Source organism: Dromaius novaehollandiae, chromosome W (assembly GCF_036370855.1).
Source record: "Dromaius novaehollandiae isolate bDroNov1 chromosome W, bDroNov1.hap1, whole genome shotgun sequence".
Taxonomy (NCBI): Eukaryota; Metazoa; Chordata; class Aves; order Casuariiformes; family Dromaiidae; genus Dromaius; species Dromaius novaehollandiae.
Window position 1 is genome coordinate 44,999,569 of NC_088130.1, and position 20,936 is coordinate 45,020,504.

The following is a 20,936-nucleotide window of genomic DNA, read 5'->3' on the forward strand; positions in this document are numbered from 1 at the left end:
AGTTCCAGTTAGATCTCTGGATTAGAAAAACTTTGACATCAGCTCTGTTATCCAATGTGGTATTTGGGCAGAAAACAATGATCAAACAATGAAAACACATTTCCATTTCTGAAGTGTTATAATCTCACCTCATCTTTTGTTTTGCTTTGTAGAAGGGAATAGGTTAAAGGTAAGGGTTACAATTCAAGGTTCCTAGGCAGACCTGGAAAGTTACAAACATTGCACTTTCACAACATAACCTCAAGATCTAGATAAATACAGAGCCTTCCCTGACCAAGTAAAGCTCACACCAAAACAGCTTAATAGAGTTCCAATGTAAGTTCAAAGCATGCATGCCCTGTAGCTTCTATGATTGCATCAAATGCAACAGATGATGCCTGTTTTGACTATTCAGTGCTCTATACTGGCATCATGATTGAAATGTGTTGGTTTAATTTAAAATGCTTTGGTGTATCAATTAATTTTCAAAACAACATATCCATATTAAAATAAAAATGTTTGAGATGAATTATACCCTGCAATTTTTATAAAATATATGGAAAAAAATGCACAGAAAATCTTTGATAACGGAAAAATAAGTTTCAGAAATTCTTTTACTCTTCCACCTTGACAGATGTAGCATGAAGCTCCTCGGTTTTTTTTCCTGCTTTAAACGAAAGGTAGGTAGATGAAGATGATATTAACTTAACTTAACTAGCTCTTTTTCTTCACTAAAGCAAGCAATTAAAACTAAGCTGACATAGGAATGGCTCTGTTGAACACTTTTGCACTTTCCCACATTTCAGAGTCCAATTTAAAAGAAAGATATACTCTAAATTCTACTAGCTTTCTTACAATATGCATGAAGTACCAAAATTTCGAGTAACAGAACCCTCTATATGCTTTATTCCTATAAAATATATGAAGCAATAAAAGTTACTTACTCACTAAGAATATTCACTCTAACAATCTCTGTACACACCTCAAGTATGGATTAATTAACTGCACTTTTCTGAATTTTAGCAAGGATTTTAAAAACAAAGCCTGTTGTTCTACTAGTTTTCAAACCCTTAAGACAATGTACTGACATTTGTTTCTTAACCTCTGCTTCATGTCAGCCCCAGGTCCTATAGTAATTATGCTTTAAGGGCCCATTTTGATGCGATAATAATACCAAATGAGAGTACTATTTTTGTGAACTGTCCGTATACTATTGTTTCACCAGTTGAACAGTTATCTAAAACAAGAATTATCATCTTTTATTTATCTATTGGGAATAAAAATATAACACAGTTAAAACTGAAATTTGGTTTTCATTATAAAATACTCTTACTTGCTTAAGCTATCAAACAGTTACTATTTTGGGATTGGTCTTTCTATGAAAGATCAACAAGTACTTAAAGAAATTCTGCTTCTCAGACATCCATAAAAATACAACCCATCTCCAATACCCCAGAAGGAAACATACATTGATGGTTAGATGCATCTTTTCATATTTTACAACTTTTTTTTTATTATTATTATGTTTTACCTTACTAGAGGTAGCTCTTCCAGACTTTCCAGACTCAGAGTCACTTTTAAGGTCTGATTCTGACTTGGAATCTGAAGAACTTTCTTCTGATGAACTGGACTCTGAATCAGAGGAACTGGATGTGTTTCTTTTCTTGGTGATCCCCTTTGCTTTCTTTTTAATGTCCTCTGAATCACTACATAAAAAAAAAATTTTTTTTTTTTAAAGATACAGACCTAAAACCACCAAAGAAATGTGCTTAGGAAGTATGCATTCTACACTAACACTTCAAAGTTTAACTATACGAATTTTAAGTCAGTATTTCTTCACGATAATGGGAACTTGGCTGAGAACAGAATTAGCAGGGTTTTTTTAAGGGAACACAAAACCATCCTATCACATTACACAGTACACCATCATATATAATCTAAAAAGGGGAAAAGGTCAAACAAAAATATTAATATCTGCGTGTATCAAGCTCGTGACATTTCAGAAAGAAGTGCAGGCATCCTTTTAAATAAAGGAACTTTCAAACTACTCCACCTATGATTAATAGAATCTTGATGGGTTTATACAACATTTTTGCAAAATAACATTCCTTTTAAGAAAACTCAATACATGGATTTTAATTCTTCATGAACCCTTCTAAATCAAACCATCTAGAAAGAAGACCTACAGTGCCTACAAGTACTTCGACACATTGAGGAGTTTATAGAAAAGAGCTATTATAATGTCACATTCTGACACCTTTGGTCACACTAAGTAGCTTGCAGCTGGCAGACCCATAGGCTTCAAGCGACAGTATTCTTCACCCAGTGCAGTTCCGCTCACCATGGCAATGCTGGATTATGTTGTTCTAAGTTAAGAGCTACTGTATATTATAAAATCTTCTCTATTCGTTTCTAGTAATAGGCTCACTACAAATTTGTATATTACTCTTTTGTCTCTGGAGGGAGTTACTAACTAGAAATACCATTGGAAATAAAACCTGTTTTCTAATAGTTATCATGGGGCAAATAAATTAGTATTGCATATAGAAATAAAACATCCTTTCTTGGCCCTGCAGGCAATCAATTTATACTTTGAAATCAGGTGTTTCATTCACTACCTAATTCAGCTGCCTCCCCAAGACAATAAATTGGATACTAAAATGCTTTAAGAGTAACGAGGTCAATGATAATTAAACAAACCCAGACCACTCAATTATTAAAGTCCCTCTGGACTCAAATTAAGTTGTTATACATTTATTATTAGCTTTATGAACAGTATAAAAGAATATACTATGCTGTGATACTGTTTCAGATGACAACAATTTTATAAGGGAAAAATACAGGGAAGGGAAATTGAAAAATGTAATAGAATGAAAGTTGGGGGAAAACTTTCTTCTTCTCAATAATTTGCTAGGATGGAATTAACAAATGAGATAAAATTATTAAAACAATATTAATATTTAATCCACAATATCAATGCCCCACCCATGTAATTGAAGTTGAAATCTAAAAATAAAATTTTAATAGTCAAAAGAAGTTTTTCTGAAAGCAGCAAAATTTAAGCTTATGAATCTAAAAATGAAACACGAGTACACATCACAGAAAAAGTCGTGAAGCATATCTGATGTTAAAATCATGGTGAAAAAATAGAAACTATCAGAATGAAGTTGTAATACGACAAACATACATTTCCTTAAAAACCTGAGGTCACTGAGACAAAAACAAATAAATCCACAAATGTTTAAAGTTTTTCCTTCATTACTTCTATGCAGGTAGTAACAAAATTGTCTACATTTCCTAACATTGAACAGGAACAGCTGTAGCTGCATCAACAAATAAACTACTGTGAACCCAAGAAATCTTTTTATCTGTAAAGCAAATTGTTGCTCAAAAGACATTGCTTATCTTGAAAAAAAGATCTGAAGATAAAAAAAAATACTACTTTATTATACATCAGCCAGTTTTGATAGGTAATCATTGTTTACCTTTCTGCTTAAAATTTCAGATGCTGTTCTAATGAAAAGAATTTACTGGTAACTAGCTTTTTAACTTTGCGATGATGAAAAGCCTTACTAATTTAACCTACAGATTTCATTTGTTCTGAACAGGAAAAACAATATAAATCACTTTTAAAATCATTAAAACCTGACTTAAATTAATAAAGTCATAATTAGGGCATTATGCTGTGTTTGTTATGGAAGTGGCAAGGCGAGCTGCTTTAATTACTGTCTGTAATAAAAGGAGCAGAGTGCGTACTGCGCCCCAATCAGCGCTGTCAGCCACGACTGAGCTGAGCTGCAAACTCATCAAGTGAGCTGGCAGCAGACTACAGAGTAAAGGGCGATCATGTCTGCAGAGGCCACTTGCTGACAGCAGTGGAAGAAACAGATTCCTACAATCCAAGGTATTAGCCCCAATTACTCAAAATTTTAATGATACTTTAATACACGATAATGCTGTTGATAATGGGCAATCTTAAAAAGCGCTAACACTTAAATATCTTATGACCGTTTCCCTTCACAGCCCTTGCCTGTAATATTTGGATCATAATCTTTTTAATATAACATTATTTAGAAAAATCAATTGTCTTAGTTACATAATGGCAAAGTGTTGAAGGACTTAATTTTAGCTCTCAGCAAAATTGCTGCAAAAGGTAATTAAGTGTTTCATACAACTGTTTGATCACTAATTCAGCCTCCCAAGGTTACATCAATTTTCAGAAAGCCACCCAAGATTTTACTGAAGTCAGGAATTAATTCCAAACATGAGAGTAGTCTTATTAATGAAAATAATGAACCCAGTTCACACACTAAGTATATACAGGTAAAAAACACATACAGGTTAAACTTGAATGCTTAGCAGACTGTTTACAGCAAGAGTGCCCTAAAACCTAGTAACAACCCCCAAAAAAATTTTTTTAAACACACATACGCACACCTACCTTTTCTCAGCAGTTCCAGATGTTTTCTTTACTGTACTTTCTTTGTTGTCTGATTCACTGTCGCTCGATTCTTCACTGGAAGAGGAGCTCCCACTACTTTCATTGCTGCTGCCTTCCTCCTTATCTTCCTTCTCACTTTCACTGCCAGACTTGCTCTCTGACATAAAGAACCTCTTTTATATTTTTTTCTAAATATTTTACATAGGTTTTTATTTTCAGGATCCAAATCAATTTTAAAATAAACAATGTATTAGCAATTTCAGATCCACTTGGAAGTTTTAGCATTATGTACCCAAGACAAAAAACAGATGATAAAATCACTTCCCCCTCACATTCACAAACTTTTGTTGGTTTAAAACCTGTTATATTTAGCATACAGTTCTGTACTTCACCAAACTAGAACTCCTAATAAGTCAGTTCGAATGTGGATCCTTACCAATGTCTTCAAAGTTACATAACCCTATCAGGAGTTGGGAGATGACCTCAAATTTTCTAATTTATATATATATATTACTTTACTACAAGATTATTTTTAAACCAATTGCTTAATTAGATAAACTATTCTTGAATACTGACAGTGATGATGATTAAACCACTGATTTAAACAAATTATGCATCCTCTAATTAATCCTATAGTTACAAAATGTTAAAATATCTGAAGTGAATATATTCTTGCTTCAAAGATCATTAATTTCTATGATACAATTGTTAAGCACTTTTTTTCTTCTACTTATTTCCTCAGTTTGGGAGCAAGAGGGAAGAAGCTCCGCATTCAGATTTGAAAGTCTCTCTTCTCCATTCAACAAGATGCTGCCAACTCTTTTAGGTCTGTAATGCTAAACACTGCCTGTGTCTAAACTCTGGACCTGGTAGTCCTCCGCTGCTCTAAAGTTTAGAAAGGGCCAATGAGAATCTTGTTCTTCACCACATCGAAACAATCTCAGGAAACCATCTATCTAGCATTAAGTGTGAGACTGGTCAGGAGTTCCTTAGGTCACTTATTTTGATAGGCTGCTGCCAGTTATCTTCTCCATCATTACCCCAATAATAATAAACAGACAACACTGTGTAGAAATCCAGAGTAAAACTGTAACACAGTCACAGTTTACTAAAAATTCATGAAATACACAGTTAACTAAGTCTGGCCATTTGTCAACTTAGCAACACATGTTATCAAAATAGTACTTCAACAACAGCAAATTCCAAAAAAAGTTCAAGATTATGATTCCCATCAATTAAGACTGTAGGCATTCTTCCCTCAAAATGTTAGGTGCATTTAGATTTAGTTGGAGTTACAGACCCTCATTACTTCTACCAGACAAAAAGCTGGATGAAAATAGCATGCCAGCTATTTTAACTAGGAAATGAAGCAAATTCTAATTCATTTAATGAACATACAGGCTATATTTGTACAATTATCAGATATTACACATTTGCAGTGAATTTAACTTTCCCCCAAGTTCCTTATTTTATACATACTTTACAAGTGTGTGTGTGTGTGTGTGTGTGTGTGTGTGTGTGTGTGTGTGTGTGTGTTAATTCTTTTTAGATATATATATATATATTTTTAATGACTCCAGCTCTTATAGCAACCAGCTCTGACAATGTATTAAGTTGTCTATGCTACATGTAAGTTACTTTCCCAAAACCTACCTGTTGCACTGGTGCTGGCAGATTCATCTTCCTCCTCTTCTGATTCAGAGTAAAACTTTTCAGTAGGTTTCTCTTTCTTTGTCTTACCTAGAAATACAGTCCATTCTTTTGCCTGTAAATAAATTTTAACTTCAGTTTACTTTTACAGCCAGCAATATAAAAACAGACACACACTGTGGCAAAGAAAAACTCCTGCAGTAGTAGCATTAGGCATTTTCTAAATAAATTTTCTAAGCAAGATAAGACAAACTATTAAACTTCCTATTATTTTACACAATTAAGAAGTTTCGTACATACCTATAAAAGGTGAGATATGTCTATCAGGGAGGCTGGAAGAAGATTCACTAAAGGTGGATTAAAAGCATCAGTAACCATAAATAAATTTCTATGCCAAAGAACCTGAAGTCTGAGAGCTATATCTCTGGATCCAGCTCAGTTTAGCCTATGATTGGACTGAAGGCAACGAAGGGTAAATACAGCTAGTCACCACCTTTATCATCCCAAATTTATGGCAAAAACATTGGTGGATCCAGTGGACAGCAGAAGTTCCAGTATGCACAGGGCAATTATATTTCACTTCATTTGCAATTTCCAAAGCGAGAATAATTCTCACAACCAAGAGAAGACCAGAACACTGCAGTACGCTGGCCAGACTCCCCCGCCCTTTCCTTTAGCCTACTGCAGAAGAAGAGGCAACGAACTTGGACAGACCAGAAAAAAAAAAAAAAAAACAAGTAGGCAGACAACGATATCAACAGACTGATACAGGTCTGCCTCAGTGAGGGCCGTGATCTGAAATATGACTTTTGAAAGAGCCCTAACAATGTGCTTGAGTGGTGTATGGCTCTTCCTGGTCTCTTCCTAGACACCAAAAGCTGTCAAAGCGTTGCCATTTTCTACCTAGCAATTATTATTTAGAAAGCAGAGATTCCTTTGGATACGAATGTCGATTTGACACTGGATTGCAGCTTAACAACTCAGGTTCACTCATATACATTGCATACGCACATACAGCATTAGAGAAACCACAAAATTAATGACAGTGAGGCACTCTGCAAAGGGAAATATTTTGACAAAAAACCTTGGGAAAGGATTTTCCTATTTGTTTTGAGGTTTAAATGGCTGGGGGGAGATGTCTCCTTTTATGTTGCAGACAGATGTTATTCCATTTGATCAATTTCCTGCAACTCCAGCAAGAAAAAACATCAGTAATAATTTTTATTTTATGGAAGAAGGTGGCTCCACACCTTCTTTCATGCAACCCCTTCATTTATAATACTGCCCAGAGCTGATCGCCTTCAGATTTTCCTTATATAAGCTTCCGGAATTCTGTACACAAATATCTTTTTTCCTGAAATGCATATAAGAAGGTAAGCAAGTAATATTAACCTACTAAGGAGAAATGCCTATTCTACCACATCATTCTATTTACTGGCCTCTACAAGTATCATCTGGTTTTTTTTTTTATTTTCTCCACCCATTCTCTTCGTACCACCTTAACTGCAAATTACTTGGCGTGCAAAGTCATGTGGAAGCTGCTCATGACAAGGACCACGCTCTTTTTTGGTTATACCTGTTACAACAGCATATCTCTGGTAGTATCATCATCACAGTATATTATACATTATATTATCACTGTATATTATACATATATACATTTGAACTTCTGTTATGGTTCAATAGCTTTCACCTACTTTTATGAGGACTCTGGTACCCGATGCATAAATCGCAGCTCCCGTACCAGGACACAACTCTGCCGCAGAGTTTGCAACCCAGTAACAAGAAGCTCTCCACAGGTAGGAGACTGGCCCCGCCACACCCACAAATGGCTATAGCGCCCTAACAGCTGCCATTTGCTTTCTATAAGAACTTCGCAAATTCTGTTCCAACAATCTGAAACGCCAGACCTGCTCTCTTCTGAACTTTACGCTTTGAGACATAAATGATTGTTTCCCCTGTTGCTGCCTTTTCTTTATATTACCAATTTTCTTTTCTTTAAACCTGGATTTGATTAAGCATCGGTGCACTAACAAACCTCTGCTCACCTCCTACTTTGATCTTGCAGCAACTCTCATCATTAACAGCAATTAACCTACCGCTGCACAGCCAATAAGAGAGTCATGGTCCCAAAAGTGAGATGGAGGGGAAGAAGCCCATTTAAGCTATGACCAAAGTAGAGGCAGCTTACAGTTGATCCACTTAAAATCTGCAAGACAGCTACTGTTTCTTCTCATTAAGGTGTTCCTTTCCCAGCGCAGGCCGAAACGAGCTGAACAGAGGACGTTCACAGGCACCAACGTTTTCCAGTATAAAGCAAGTCTAGAACTTGAAGACTTACATTTTAATATAATACTACACACCTACGAGTGCCTTGAGGAAAGTTACTTTCCGTGATGTCAACCTACCGCCTCCGCGGCTTCGACGTTGCGCAGGGCCGGGTCGGGCGCCACCTCTGGCCAGTCACACAGCTCCAGGTAGCCGGCGGCTTTAGCGTTCAGCGTGTGCGACAAGGTGCCGAGCTGGAAATGATCCCGAGCTATTAAAAAAAGGGGGGAGGGGAGGGATAGACCACAAAGAGCAATCTTAATCAGGGCTAAAGGTAATTGGCATTATATTACCTCAAATGTCATGGAATAAATATAAACTAGGAAGCTCTTCATAGGTCAAAAAACTGATTTCAGTCCATAGATTACAATAATCTCCCCCATAATGGTCAATAAAAAAGCTAATCAGTCAGTGTGTTTAGAGGTGTTGCTCTGAAATGTAGCTTCTCTAAAAATTACTTTACTGTGAATATTAAGAATGACAGCACAGTTAAACAATCCATATACATGTCTTGGCACAAACACATCCAGAATTTTAATGGTTTTTCTTCAAAATGGACCTGCTTTTAGAGCTTCAAAACTAGGATTAAGTAAGTACAAAAATTAAAATTGCAAAGCATCATAGTAACAGGGCATTTTTAATTGAGATAACCTGATAATCTTTTAATCTGAGAAGACAGACAGGAGTTCTTATTTTTAAAAAGACAGAGAAAATGCACAAGGAAAATACTCACTTTGGAAAAAAATAATAAAAATCTAATCTATTGAGATTCAGTTTATTTCAGATTGATAAAGCATTTACAATAGTCACATTAACAATCTTCTCTTAAAGTCTAGTTACAAGACTAATGCTGTTCTAAACAAAAGTGTATTTTTTCCTTGAAAGCCAACCCTGGTGTTATTCGAACCAAATTTAAAATTAACATGAACAGAAATTGATCAGTTTGTGCGGGATTATCATCAGATAAATGCAACGTGCGTACAACATCCAGACCTCGCGCACTGGAAAGCGAGTGAGCGCAGCGAGGACCCTTGCATATTAATCACCTGTGTTTGCTAAGTGACACAATTGGTGAGCATGTTTGAAACATAATATGCTGCCACATTCCTTTACACAAGGAATGTTTACCAAACGATTTTGGTGGTTGTACCTTTAAAAGGAGACTCGAGCAATGGGGCAGGTTTCTGTGCCAGAAATATTTTTTTGGCATATTTGCTTAAAGCTCCACTCTTCTCGTTCGGAACAATAAGCTGCCTAATAAATCTTGTACGGTCTCTGATGTCGTAGCTTTGATCATACTTGCCGAGATTTAATACGTACTGGGTAAGCAATTTTGTCTGTGGAAAAAAACAGGACAAGAACAGAATACAAGTTATTTATGATTATTGATAACTCTGGATAAACATATTTAAAGAGGTAATAAAAATGAATGGTTATGTCAAACAAATGTTGTTCCACAGGGAATATGCATTTCTAAAGCTGCAAATGGAATTCTGAAGCCAAAGCACATGTCCTCTTCTGTACTGGGGAGGTGAATGCTGAGTACTGAGAAGCAGCCATGTGCTAGATTATTAAACTGCTGAAGTGGAAAGAAAGGCATCATTAAAAAAATAATCATATATGGCAAACCCGCTGAAGGGTCTACGTGAGGATAATGAATGTGGAAATACAACTAAAAACATGGCACTCAAAACTTAATCGGAAAAATATGCAGGACATCAAAACATCAGAGGGTATTAGGGGGCTGGCAAACTGCTTCTGCTGAGGTGTGTTTTATGAAGAGATACTGTCCCTGGCATAAGCAGTGTCTGCACTCTGACTGCACTCAGTTACTTTATCCTGAATTATGACCCATTAAAGCAGACACATGAATCACTGAACTGGATTACTGCAAATTATTTGCAGTGCATTTAGCTGTTACTTTTTCATAAAAGCAAGCTGCTGATGCCCTCTAAAAACCAGGATAAAAGACTTCTTCCATTTTTTTTCTTGGAGCTTAAAGCCTCCGGTAATATCGGTCATTTATTTATTTATGTAAGAGAGCAACTTATATTATCACAGCTTTTTACAGCATAATAGGATTTCCTAATTTCATGTCTGAGAATATTAACATGTATTAAATAATTTTAATAATTCAGTTTAATTCTTAACATCCAAGGGAGGAAAAAAAAACAAGTGACTTTCTGATACCTTAGAAATGCAGTAAACAGAACAATAATGCTGAACAGACTTGTATCCATTAAACAGATTTGAAAGAAGTATGCTGTTTTGCCCATATTGACATTTTCCAAGCAAATAGGAAGAAGAATAAAAATCATCTGATGTAACAAGAAAGTATATTTTTAGTGTACCAACTCAGAATGGATGAGTAACACAGGGTTAAAAATGCATTGCCAAAGAGGATTTTTTTTTTCTTTATACCAACCATCTTTCAGGCATTCTTCCCCCCCCCCATCAACTTTGCTTGCTAATTGTGCTAGGTTATGAAAATAACACAGTTTCAATTATGTGAATATCTAAGAAATTCAGTCAATTCTGTATTGTAAAATTTGCTAAAGAAAAGTCCAGTTTAATAATTTCCACCTTGATGATGCAAGTTAGAGCTTTTCTATCAATGTAAAAATACTTTTTCAGAATATTTTGATTGCTGTAAATGAAATACATCGTAAACAAAAAAAATAAGGTTTTAATTTTAACTGCCTATGATGCAATGTATGCAAACATTTCACAGAAAGCCCTATGGTACCAAACATTTGAAGAAATTGGTCATATAACATTTGAATAATGGTAAAAGTACAGTTAAAAAAAACCTGCCAGTGAAACACTTCTTTTCCTTAATTCTTTTTTCTCTCTGCTATCCAAAGACAGTTCTATGAAAAGATATTTTTTCTGCAAGGTACTGCCTTAGCTCTGGGAAAGGGAAAAACTTTCCTACACATATTCTGTAGCTTAGTGGCAGCTATTTCTCTATCAAGGTATACAATTTTAAACAACTACATCAGACAGAATATATGTAATCTGCACTCATGCAGGGCTTACACTATTTTATCTAAATGGAAGTGGAAAGCTAGCATAGATTAAACAAAACCAGGGACACTTCCAGCAGCCTTTGCTATCACTGCTCTGTAAAGCAAAACAAGCCTCCTTCATGTCATGGCAGAAGCCTCTGCAGAACCGATCACAGGACACAGTGATGGTTCCTGGCAAATCGCTATTGGGAGGGGAGAAAGTTAAGGGCCTTGCTGTCAAGGTAGGCACTTTTTCCATGAGTATGGATGGAATGAGATGAGAGGTGATCCTGAAAGGCTGCATTTTCCTTAATGGGTTCATCCTCTCCACATCCCCCTCTCTTCCTCTTCCTTCTCCTCTCCCCTGAAATATTTTTTCCATATCCTCTAATAAAAATATAAAGAAACAACAAATTCTTATGGGACAATGTTTCATATCTACAAGAAGTTTCCTTTCAAGTACCACAAATAGCATAAATAGTTTTCATGAAAACAACAAGAAAATGCTATTTTTTTTCCTGTCTTATGGCAATGCACCCAAACAATTGGAGAAGCTTTTCTACATGGAAGTAGCTAATAGAAACAATTAATTTTAATTAAAACCAAAAAATAAATTAATGAATACACATCACTTTTGCCAGCAAAGGAATATCCATAAGAAGCTGAAAATTATTTGACCAAGCAAGTTAATTTGGCGAAATATGACAGAGTCTGCACACAATGGCTACTTCATAGCACAGTAAGACAAAGTAGTGTTATATACAGTTATAGTACATACAATATCAAATGCCATCGTCGCTTGTTATCTGGACATGCTCATTACACAGGCATAATGTCTCTTTTATCCCACATTGCTACCATCTATAACGGTTCTTTGTACCTTTTGGATAGGCTAATGTGAGAAGTATACTTCAAGTCACCCTTCAGTAACATTTCTAGAACCTTCTTGTGGCAGCAGTCCTATCTAAAAATCTAACGTGTATCCTATATTAGCAGCAATTAGCTTTTTGGTAGATCACCATTTGAACAGCACTAATAAAAATCTCAAAGGATGAGGTTCTACAGTGGGACGGAAACAGCTATCTATCCTTTCTTTGACATCATTAGCTTGCAGTAATTGATTCTTTAGATATTTAGTCACTTTTGACAAGAATATTGAGCTACACTACATTTGAGAGAATATTAGCTCCAAGCAGTTCTAGTATACATGCATTCTCCAGTGTGACTTCTACTACGTTACACAATAGAAACACCTTAAACCTCTTTTTTCCTTCCTGCCTAATGCAAAACCACAGTTCAGGCAACTAGATGTGTTTTCTGCAAAACCGTTTCTCTCTAATGCATGCATCTTAGACAGCTATCTAGCATATTCATAAGCATGTTTATTGAACACCCTAGACAACTGTAAGAAAATCTGTTCTTACTCGCTATCTATGCAAACAGCATAGAACCTGAAGCTCTTCCTTAAATTATAATCAGTCTTTGAAAATTCATGGGGTGATCAGAGGACTAAAAGAAAGAATATTATTGAAAACTTAGAAAAATCCTGAATCTTAAAAGTATTCCCAAGAATCTGTTGCATTAAGTATTTGAACATATGCCTAAGAAAATTAATGGCAAAATCAAATAAGATATTCTGTGGAAAGTGAAAAAAATAAAAAGTTTTATTTCCTCTAGAATTTTGTGCTTTTCTCTAAACTTGTAACAGAAGAGTTTTACTTGCTGCCTTTCCCTCACTTGGGGAAAGAATACTATTTTTTTTCTTTCTTTGTTTTTGAGCCTCTATGCTATCCCACCACTACTTTTTAAATAAAGTGACACTGTATCTTTGAGATTTTCACAACTCCACTGACTTTTGATGAAACTGCAAAGGATTCAAACAACCAAAAAAAATTGTGTGGGGGAGCAGAATGTAGAAGCAGAAAACAGGGATGGAGGACAGATAGCCAGACTGACAACTGCGCAGCCAGATGTAGAAGCCTTGTTTCCAAGTCTGAGCATTAGGATGAAAAGTAGGTGGACTTCTTAGAAATTCCAGATCACTCCAGAAAGAAATGTTTTAATACTGAGTGGGTAGAGAAGAGTCTTATTTCTGGGAATAAGGATGTACATATAGGAAGAATGTTGCCAGGGTAAGATCCTAAAGGCAAAACTTCACACCCTAGTTTGGAGAGAGCTTTGAATCAAGTCAGATCATCAACCTACTCCAGTAGAATTTTGTATACGAATAGCTTGATTAGTTGAGAAGACAACTTATCCCTCACTAAACTAAAATTATTGCCAAAAGAAAAGCACCCTTCCATGAAATTCATCACATAGCAAGTACCTCAGAGGACACGGTTCCTTCAGCTTTATCTGTGCATTTTTTGTATCCAAGGATATGGAACACTTTCAATGACTATTTAAACTGTATCAAGATCATGTGAAAGTGAAAAAAGATCGCAGAAACTATGATCTCCTTTTAAGCCAAGGAATTCTGGCCATCTGGTACAGTTAGTAGAATATTACTTAATGGGCCAATATGAGACTACGCAGATAATCAAACCAGTCTTTCCTTAGCTCCGTTAGCATCTTCATTAAGATGAGCACTGACAGGAAGAGGAAGTAGTCACCTTTTGTTGTTGCCCCATTTTAGACTGCATGAGCAAAAGACAGGCAGTTTCTTGTCTGAATGAATGCCAAGGCAGTTCACCTCCTACGTGCCCTATAGCATATAGTCTCACTGATCCAGATACCACACAGAAAAACTATCAAGTCTGTAGTTGGAACCACCTATCAAGGAAAGAGAAGACACCACAACTGTAGTTGTGCAGGTGCAAGATCCAGTGCTGCCCAGCCTGTTGTAAAATAGAAAGGCCTCACAGTCCAGGAAAGTGTATGCATCTCAGACAGTATTTTCATTCTACATTTAGGAAAATATTTTTGATTTTACAACCTTTTACAGTAATTTTTCACTCTAATTCCAAATATTAGTGTCAAAATGCTATATTCCATAGCTGTAGAGTGACAGAGTTCACAGAGCTGTCATTGAGATGAATGAAGCAGTTGGCACCTCTCACAGCTATTGCTTTTGGCTGCCTGGAGATTCTGGCAGGTCTAAGTTCATCTTTTTGTATTATCTGACATTTTTAAGATTATCACTATAGAGGACCAAAAACCACTATCTTCACAAGGCAAAGTGAAATAATAAGAAATATAGGAAAAAGGAAAGCAGTCACTATCTTTAAGATGAGCACTGATGGAAAGACATAAAGAGGCCTTTTGATGGCTTCTCCTTTTAGATACTCTGAGCAAAACACAAGCAAGTTCTTGTTCAAATGAACAGCAAGACAACCCACCTCCCACACTGCCCGCAGTATAAGCACATGGTCAGTCATTCCGACTCAGACACCACACCAAGAATCTGCATCATCAGCAGACTGTATTAGACTGCTAGAAGTGGCTAACAAAGATCCAAAAGGACAGCAGTCTGCTGAAAATTCTGCTTTTTATTCCAGACAACAGTAAATCAGTTTGAGAACCACCAATCTCTTCTACTTATGTGAATAAAAAAAATTTTAAAAAAAGAGATTTTCTCAATAAAGAGACTGAAAAAAGTGGTCTCATCAATACATTCATATTTACAATTCAGCACATATCCAAAAACTCCTGATTAGATTTAATCTCTTGGATTTCTTAAAAACTTAAGTTCAGGGTTTTTTGGTAGAACAATGTGAACAAGCTTAAGTAATTTATATAAAAGAAATTGCCACTGGTCCATACAGAATGCACAGAGACTACCGTGACTGTAAAAACATATGTATGTGTATTTAACATTAGCCTTACCTGCTTTGAGTTTGTTAAATAGAGTTTTGCTCCCAAATTTAAGATCTGCAACTTTACAAGGTCATCTTCATTAGTGAAACTCTTGGCTGTCTTTCTCAAAACATCAGGTGCAATCTTTGGAACTCGTTCACAGTACTCCCCAATGAGCCAGAGAATGCTTGCCCTTGCCACTGGCACCTGAGGAAATATTAAACGCTGTAAGTGAATATATTCACAAAGACTTTTCGTGTACTTGTACATGTATGTGTTCCGTAACAAATTAAACGAAATATTATTTAAACACAATTGCCATGCAAGTTATGAAGACCCAAACTAAATATTATCCATCACACCTACTGTGGTAGACACAGTGTACCTACATGTGTAAGATGCAGATCCTGTCTCCCCCCCCCCAAAAAAAAGAAACAAAAAACATTCCAAGTTGTGGGGAAAAGGAGAGCAGAATGAAAACAGAGATACAAAGATGCAATCTGTTCCTGTTCACAGTACAAGCTGGTGGCAGTTGGGAAGAGAATCCAAGTCTCTGAGATGGGCTGGAGTTCTTGCCACCAGATCATGTTAAACACCATGTTGAAACACAACACCTTCTGTGACAGATATTAATACAGAAATGGTTGCCAACAATATAGCTTCCTCAGCTCCTGCCCATCTATTTAAAAAGCAGAAGTTCTTTAAAGATGATTGCCAGCTTTCTTTCATTTTTATTTAAAGTTTTTTGGCAGTGAGGTTCATATTTTTGCAAACGTCCAAGACAAGCTGAACACAGAATTTGAGAGACAAGAGCTCAAAATTATTTTTTCCAATTTTTGAGTTGGATTTAAGAGGTTTTTTTGTACCCTCCCTTAATTAAAACCCTGACTAGAAACTTGAAACAGGTCTTATTCTTTTGGTGCTACTCAACTGTTTCACAGAATAACTGAAGTAGCATTTGTTAGATGAACTTGCAGTGCATAGCGTAAGCACAATACTGCCCCAGTCAGAGGAAAAGCAGAATGAAACATCACAGAAGGAAGCGAAGCTCAGGCTCCATGCAGAATTGGGCTACAAGTAGTCGGGAGTCAGATGAAGAAGCACACACATACTCTTCTCAAAGGCAGGTTATCCTATATCCTACACAATGGACGAATTAGAAATTGCATCTATGCTCCAAGATACACTGTTTGCCTTCCTCTCAAGGAAGGAGTAAAGTATATGATGAGAAAATTCTTCTGGGTAGAAGCATGTCTGAGAGCACCACAGTCCTTTAGACATAACAGAAGTTTTATATAGACTCTTGATCAACATATTTTGAAATATTATTATGGAAAAAAACCCTGAATGTTCTCTCCTGAAAAATAATTGACTGTAGTTTGAGAAAGAAATGTCAAAGGAAAGACTCCAACTTTAACTGAAATTTAGAGTAATTTTTTGCTGCACTTTTTTCAAAGAAAAAAAAAATTTGTACTAACACCTTCCATCACTATAATATACAGTGATTTTTTTAAATAAGCTCATATTTAAGTCAGTGAGAATTCTGCCTCAGGTAAAAATCACAGCAATGGGCAAGTTCGAGAAATTCAGCCTTGTGGTTCTCAAAACACTAATTCTTACCATCCTATCTGTATGTTTTAATATCTTTTCCAGCATGTCAATAATTCATATCTGAATATATATGCGACAGAATTACAATGGGAAACAACACTGGAAAACAACTGTTAAGCATCCTATCTTGCATACTTTTAAAATCTGGAAGTAATGCTTTTATATCTATTTGTATATCTTTTTTTTATATCTATAAAAGGTAACAAGTGCAAGTAAACCACCAACATGCAAGATAGCACTTCCCAAACTATGGTCCACAATCCCTAGTAAATAGCCCACTGAATTAAAGAAGTGATGACTATGTTCACAAGAAATTTAATGATAAACAATGTTCTATTGCTCCAAAAAGTTTGGAAACAGCATTGAATAAAGTCAGCCTAACAATATTTTTGCTCTATGCTTTACACTGTTGCAAATACACATGCCAAACAAGCACATGCCAAACAAATGTGTCATGGGGAAAGCAAAGTATTAACTCTACTAGAAGAGAAGGCAAATAGATCATGGAAAGACAGAATTTCCATAATAATAATAATACACCTCAAGATAAATGTCAAAACCAAACACTGAAAAATATTTAACACAGATAATGAGACTGCCAAAACACAGAGATATAACATACATAAATACATATAAATTCTGATCAGATATAGATAATTTTTTTTCTTCAGTATTCACAAAAAGCATTTAAATGGTCTTGGAAATTATAGGATGAGAGAAGGGAACATGCTACTGAGCAACTGCTAAATGTAAAAAGTTTAAACACAGTTAGAAAATGTTCCTCTGCAATACAGTGAGACTGATGCCATTACTGTACACTGATTTCAGAAGGGAAAGAGGTTATTTCTAATGTTCCAAAGGTTACACTGCATTAAGACCTCACTCCCAATCCATTATTTTAAATTGGGCTAAAGAATAGTAATTGAGTGGTACATTAAATTTTCCAGTATTGGAGCAGTTCAAGTTGCCTGCTGTACAGATAGGTACTTCTAAATAAGAATATATGGGCAACTTCAGATTTCAGTTATGCTAGATTTATTTTTCTTAAATATTTCATTATAGACTTGTTAAAAAATTAGAATTCTACAAGAGATCATGAACTAAACCAGTTTAGGTAGCAGCTTACTAGAAACATGCTTTATCCTATTAGTATCTTTTTATAAATCAAATATAGCTTACAGGGCAGACCAATTTCAAAAATAGTATTAATTATCAATAACAAACTTCAATCTTGTACTTCTCCTAGTTAAATCCAGGCCTACACTTTACAAATACAATGAAATATTTAAAGGCACACTGTTTTATTCTTTCAAGTCTTTCCCATTATATTATGTTGCTCTTACAGTAATAAAATTTATTTTTAGAATTCAAAATAAACCAGAACAAAGCTTAAATTTGAAAAATGGTGAGAACAGAAGAGATGAAATATCTCATGAGACTCTCCCTTTTAACCAGGTGGTTAGCTTACTATGTAAATACTGTATATATTAAACACAGTTTTGTGCAAGAAGAATCAATATCAATTAAAGACTTTTTGAATCAAACCCTGAGTAGAAGCCATTTTAATGAAAAGTATATGTGGAACCGATGAACCCAACATTTCCGTGTCACTGGATTCGTTTGGGGTCAAAATCACATAATATTTTCAGATTTCTTTTTCCTCTGTTTAAGTCTCCCAGTCCTCAACCATGTAATATCAAGTGCACAATCTGGCTGCCATTGTTTCCAGGGCATTCAAAACAGCAAACAAGAAACGAAGGCACTTCTAGACCTTCACTGCCTTTTCCAGTATAGCATAAGTAGGGACCTTGAATTGACAAAAATGCAGGAAATAATACTTTCATTATGCAGCCCTGCTCTGCATTATCCTCAAAGGCAAACAGGATTGTAAATTACTTTGCCTGATGTTTTGTTCTATATGCCCTGAGCAAGTGGTTAAGTGCACTTTTCAAGCCTTAGTACCAGAAGGCAGTTTCTACTGCCATTTTAACCCATTACCTGTCCGGAGAGGAGGAGGGGAGGAAAAAAAAGAAAAAAAAGAAAAAAGAAAAAAAAGAAAAAAGAAAAAAGAAAAAAAAGAAAGGAAAAAAGAAAAAAAAAGAAAGGAAAAAAGAAAAAAAAAGAAAGGAAAAAAGAAAAAAAAGAAAGGAAAAAAGAAAAAAAAGAAAGGAAAAAAGAAAAAAGAAAGGAAAAAAGAAAAAAGAAAGGAAAAAAGAAAAAAGAAAGGAAAAAAGAAAAAAGAAAGGAAAAAAGAAAAAAAGAAAGGAAAAAAGAAAAAAAGAAAGGAAAAAAGAAAAAAAGAAAGGAAAAAAGAAGAAAAAAAGAAAGGAAAAAAGAAGAAAAAAAGAAAGGAAAAAAGAAGAAAAAAAGAAAGGAAAAAAGAAGAAAAAAGAAAGGAAAAAAGAAGAAAAAAGAAAGGAAAAAAGAAGAAAAAAGAAAGGAAAAAAGAAGAAAAAAGAAAGGAAAAAAGAAGAAAAAAAGAAAGGAAAAAAGAAAAAAAGAAAGGAAAAAAGAAAAAAAGAAAGGAAAAAAGAAAAAAAGAAAGGAAAAAAGAAAAAAAGAAAGGAAAAAAGAAAAAAAGAAAGGAAAAAAGAAAAAAAGAAAGGAAAAAAGAAAAAAAAGAAAGGAAAAAAGAAAAAAAAAGGAAGGAAAAAAGAAAAAAAAAGAAAGGAAAAAAGAAAAAAAGAAAGGAAAAAAGAAAAAAAAGAAAGGAAAAAAGAAAAAAGAAAGAAAAAAAGAAAAAAGAAAAAAGAAAAAAGAAAAAAAGAAAAAAAGAAAAAAAGAAAAAAGAAAAAAAGAAAAAAAAGAAAAAGAAGGCGCAAAGCAAAAGGAAAAAATAGCCCATCCCTCTTCCCCCTAAATAAGATCCTGGTTGCTCACTGGAGTCAGAGAAAGACACCTGCAAAGATTTTACAGGTCACTTTACAAGCATCACAATCCAAAAGCTATTCTACTTCAGCTCTAACCTTATTAGACACTACACCACACCAAAGTAAATCTTAAAATCATCAATGCTGGTTATCTACTTTTGTCATGAAAAGACTAAGTAGATACTCAAACAAATAAAAAATTAGATCTAATTTTCTACATTCACATCTATCAACTTTTAAATTTTACTTGGAATCAAAAACAAGGAAAGGGATGTTAGTGATGTGAAGTGTCAGACTGTCAGCAAGAAGGAAAGGCACACAGGAAAGGAGTAAAAGACAAGTGTTGCTTTTTGTTTTCAAATGGTAAAACCTTTCAAGGACTCCTCCATTATTTGAACATCCACACATAAAATTTCTTTAAAAAAGGATCTCTACTGATGACTGCCCCCTCCTATATAGTGTTCTCTTTTTTTCTCTGTGCTTTATTCAACCTAAATACTTGCTTCAAATTCAGTATACAGTGTCTGTGGGTACAATGTCCCAAAGGCCACATTTTCAAAAAAGAAAGCAGCTTCTCCATTATATTGATATTAGAGCAAGTAAATAAATGATCAAATTAAGAGAAACACTCATTAAAGCTTTATATCTAAAGATTTAAAGATGCATTATTAAAGCATATCCTAGAAGAGAAAAAAAACGTGGCTAGAATCTGAAGCCTGCAGAACTGAAATACATACGAACTATAAAGCTCATACTCTGTGACACCTTCCCAAAATTGACAGAGAGGAGAACATAATTAAAGAAAGCAAAGTGTCTCTGCTAGGAGGCCATATCAGAAAACTAGCAAAAAGCAGGATCTACATAAAAATAGTTAAGAGGATCTTACATTTGTTATTGTTGGATGAACAGATAGAGGAATGAGTGTCAAAAACTCCTAATCACCTAGTCTAGTGACAAGAATCCCAACCAAAACCTCACTTCCTCGGTAATTAATAGTTTTTAATTGCTTCCAGTGATGTGTTTTTTTTCCAGGTATTAATCTCTCCAAATTTAAGTGCATCTATTTTATTCTCCTTCTAAACTTGCAACTCCTTATTCTGTCTTAATCATTTAAAAGTGCTCCTCTTCATCTCTAAATTAGACAGCGCTTCAGACTTAGCTCATATTCTCGTATTCCAGAAGGAAATAGAAATATCTCTGTAAGGAAAAAAGAGGACATCAAAGTTCGCCAGCCAGCAAAAGAAAAAACTAGCT

General features: G+C 35.0%; 1 protein-coding gene across 2 annotated transcripts in view; it reads right to left on the minus strand.

Annotated features, from left to right (window-relative positions):
* LOC112987022 (AP-3 complex subunit beta-1) overlaps window positions 1–20,936 on the minus strand; it is a 151,001-nt gene that overhangs the window by 54,762 nt on the left and 75,303 nt on the right. For both annotated transcript variants that reach the window (XM_064500489.1, XM_064500490.1), the window contains exons 15-20: window positions 15,232–15,408; window positions 9,549–9,735; window positions 8,479–8,609; window positions 6,074–6,185; window positions 4,421–4,577; window positions 1,511–1,685 (exon numbers count right to left, since the gene is read on the minus strand). In XM_064500489.1, coding sequence (XP_064356559.1) covers window positions 1,511–1,685; window positions 4,421–4,577; window positions 6,074–6,185; window positions 8,479–8,609; window positions 9,549–9,735; window positions 15,232–15,408 — 939 coding nt within the window. The remainder of the gene's footprint in view (window positions 1–1,510; window positions 1,686–4,420; window positions 4,578–6,073; window positions 6,186–8,478; window positions 8,610–9,548; window positions 9,736–15,231; window positions 15,409–20,936) is intronic.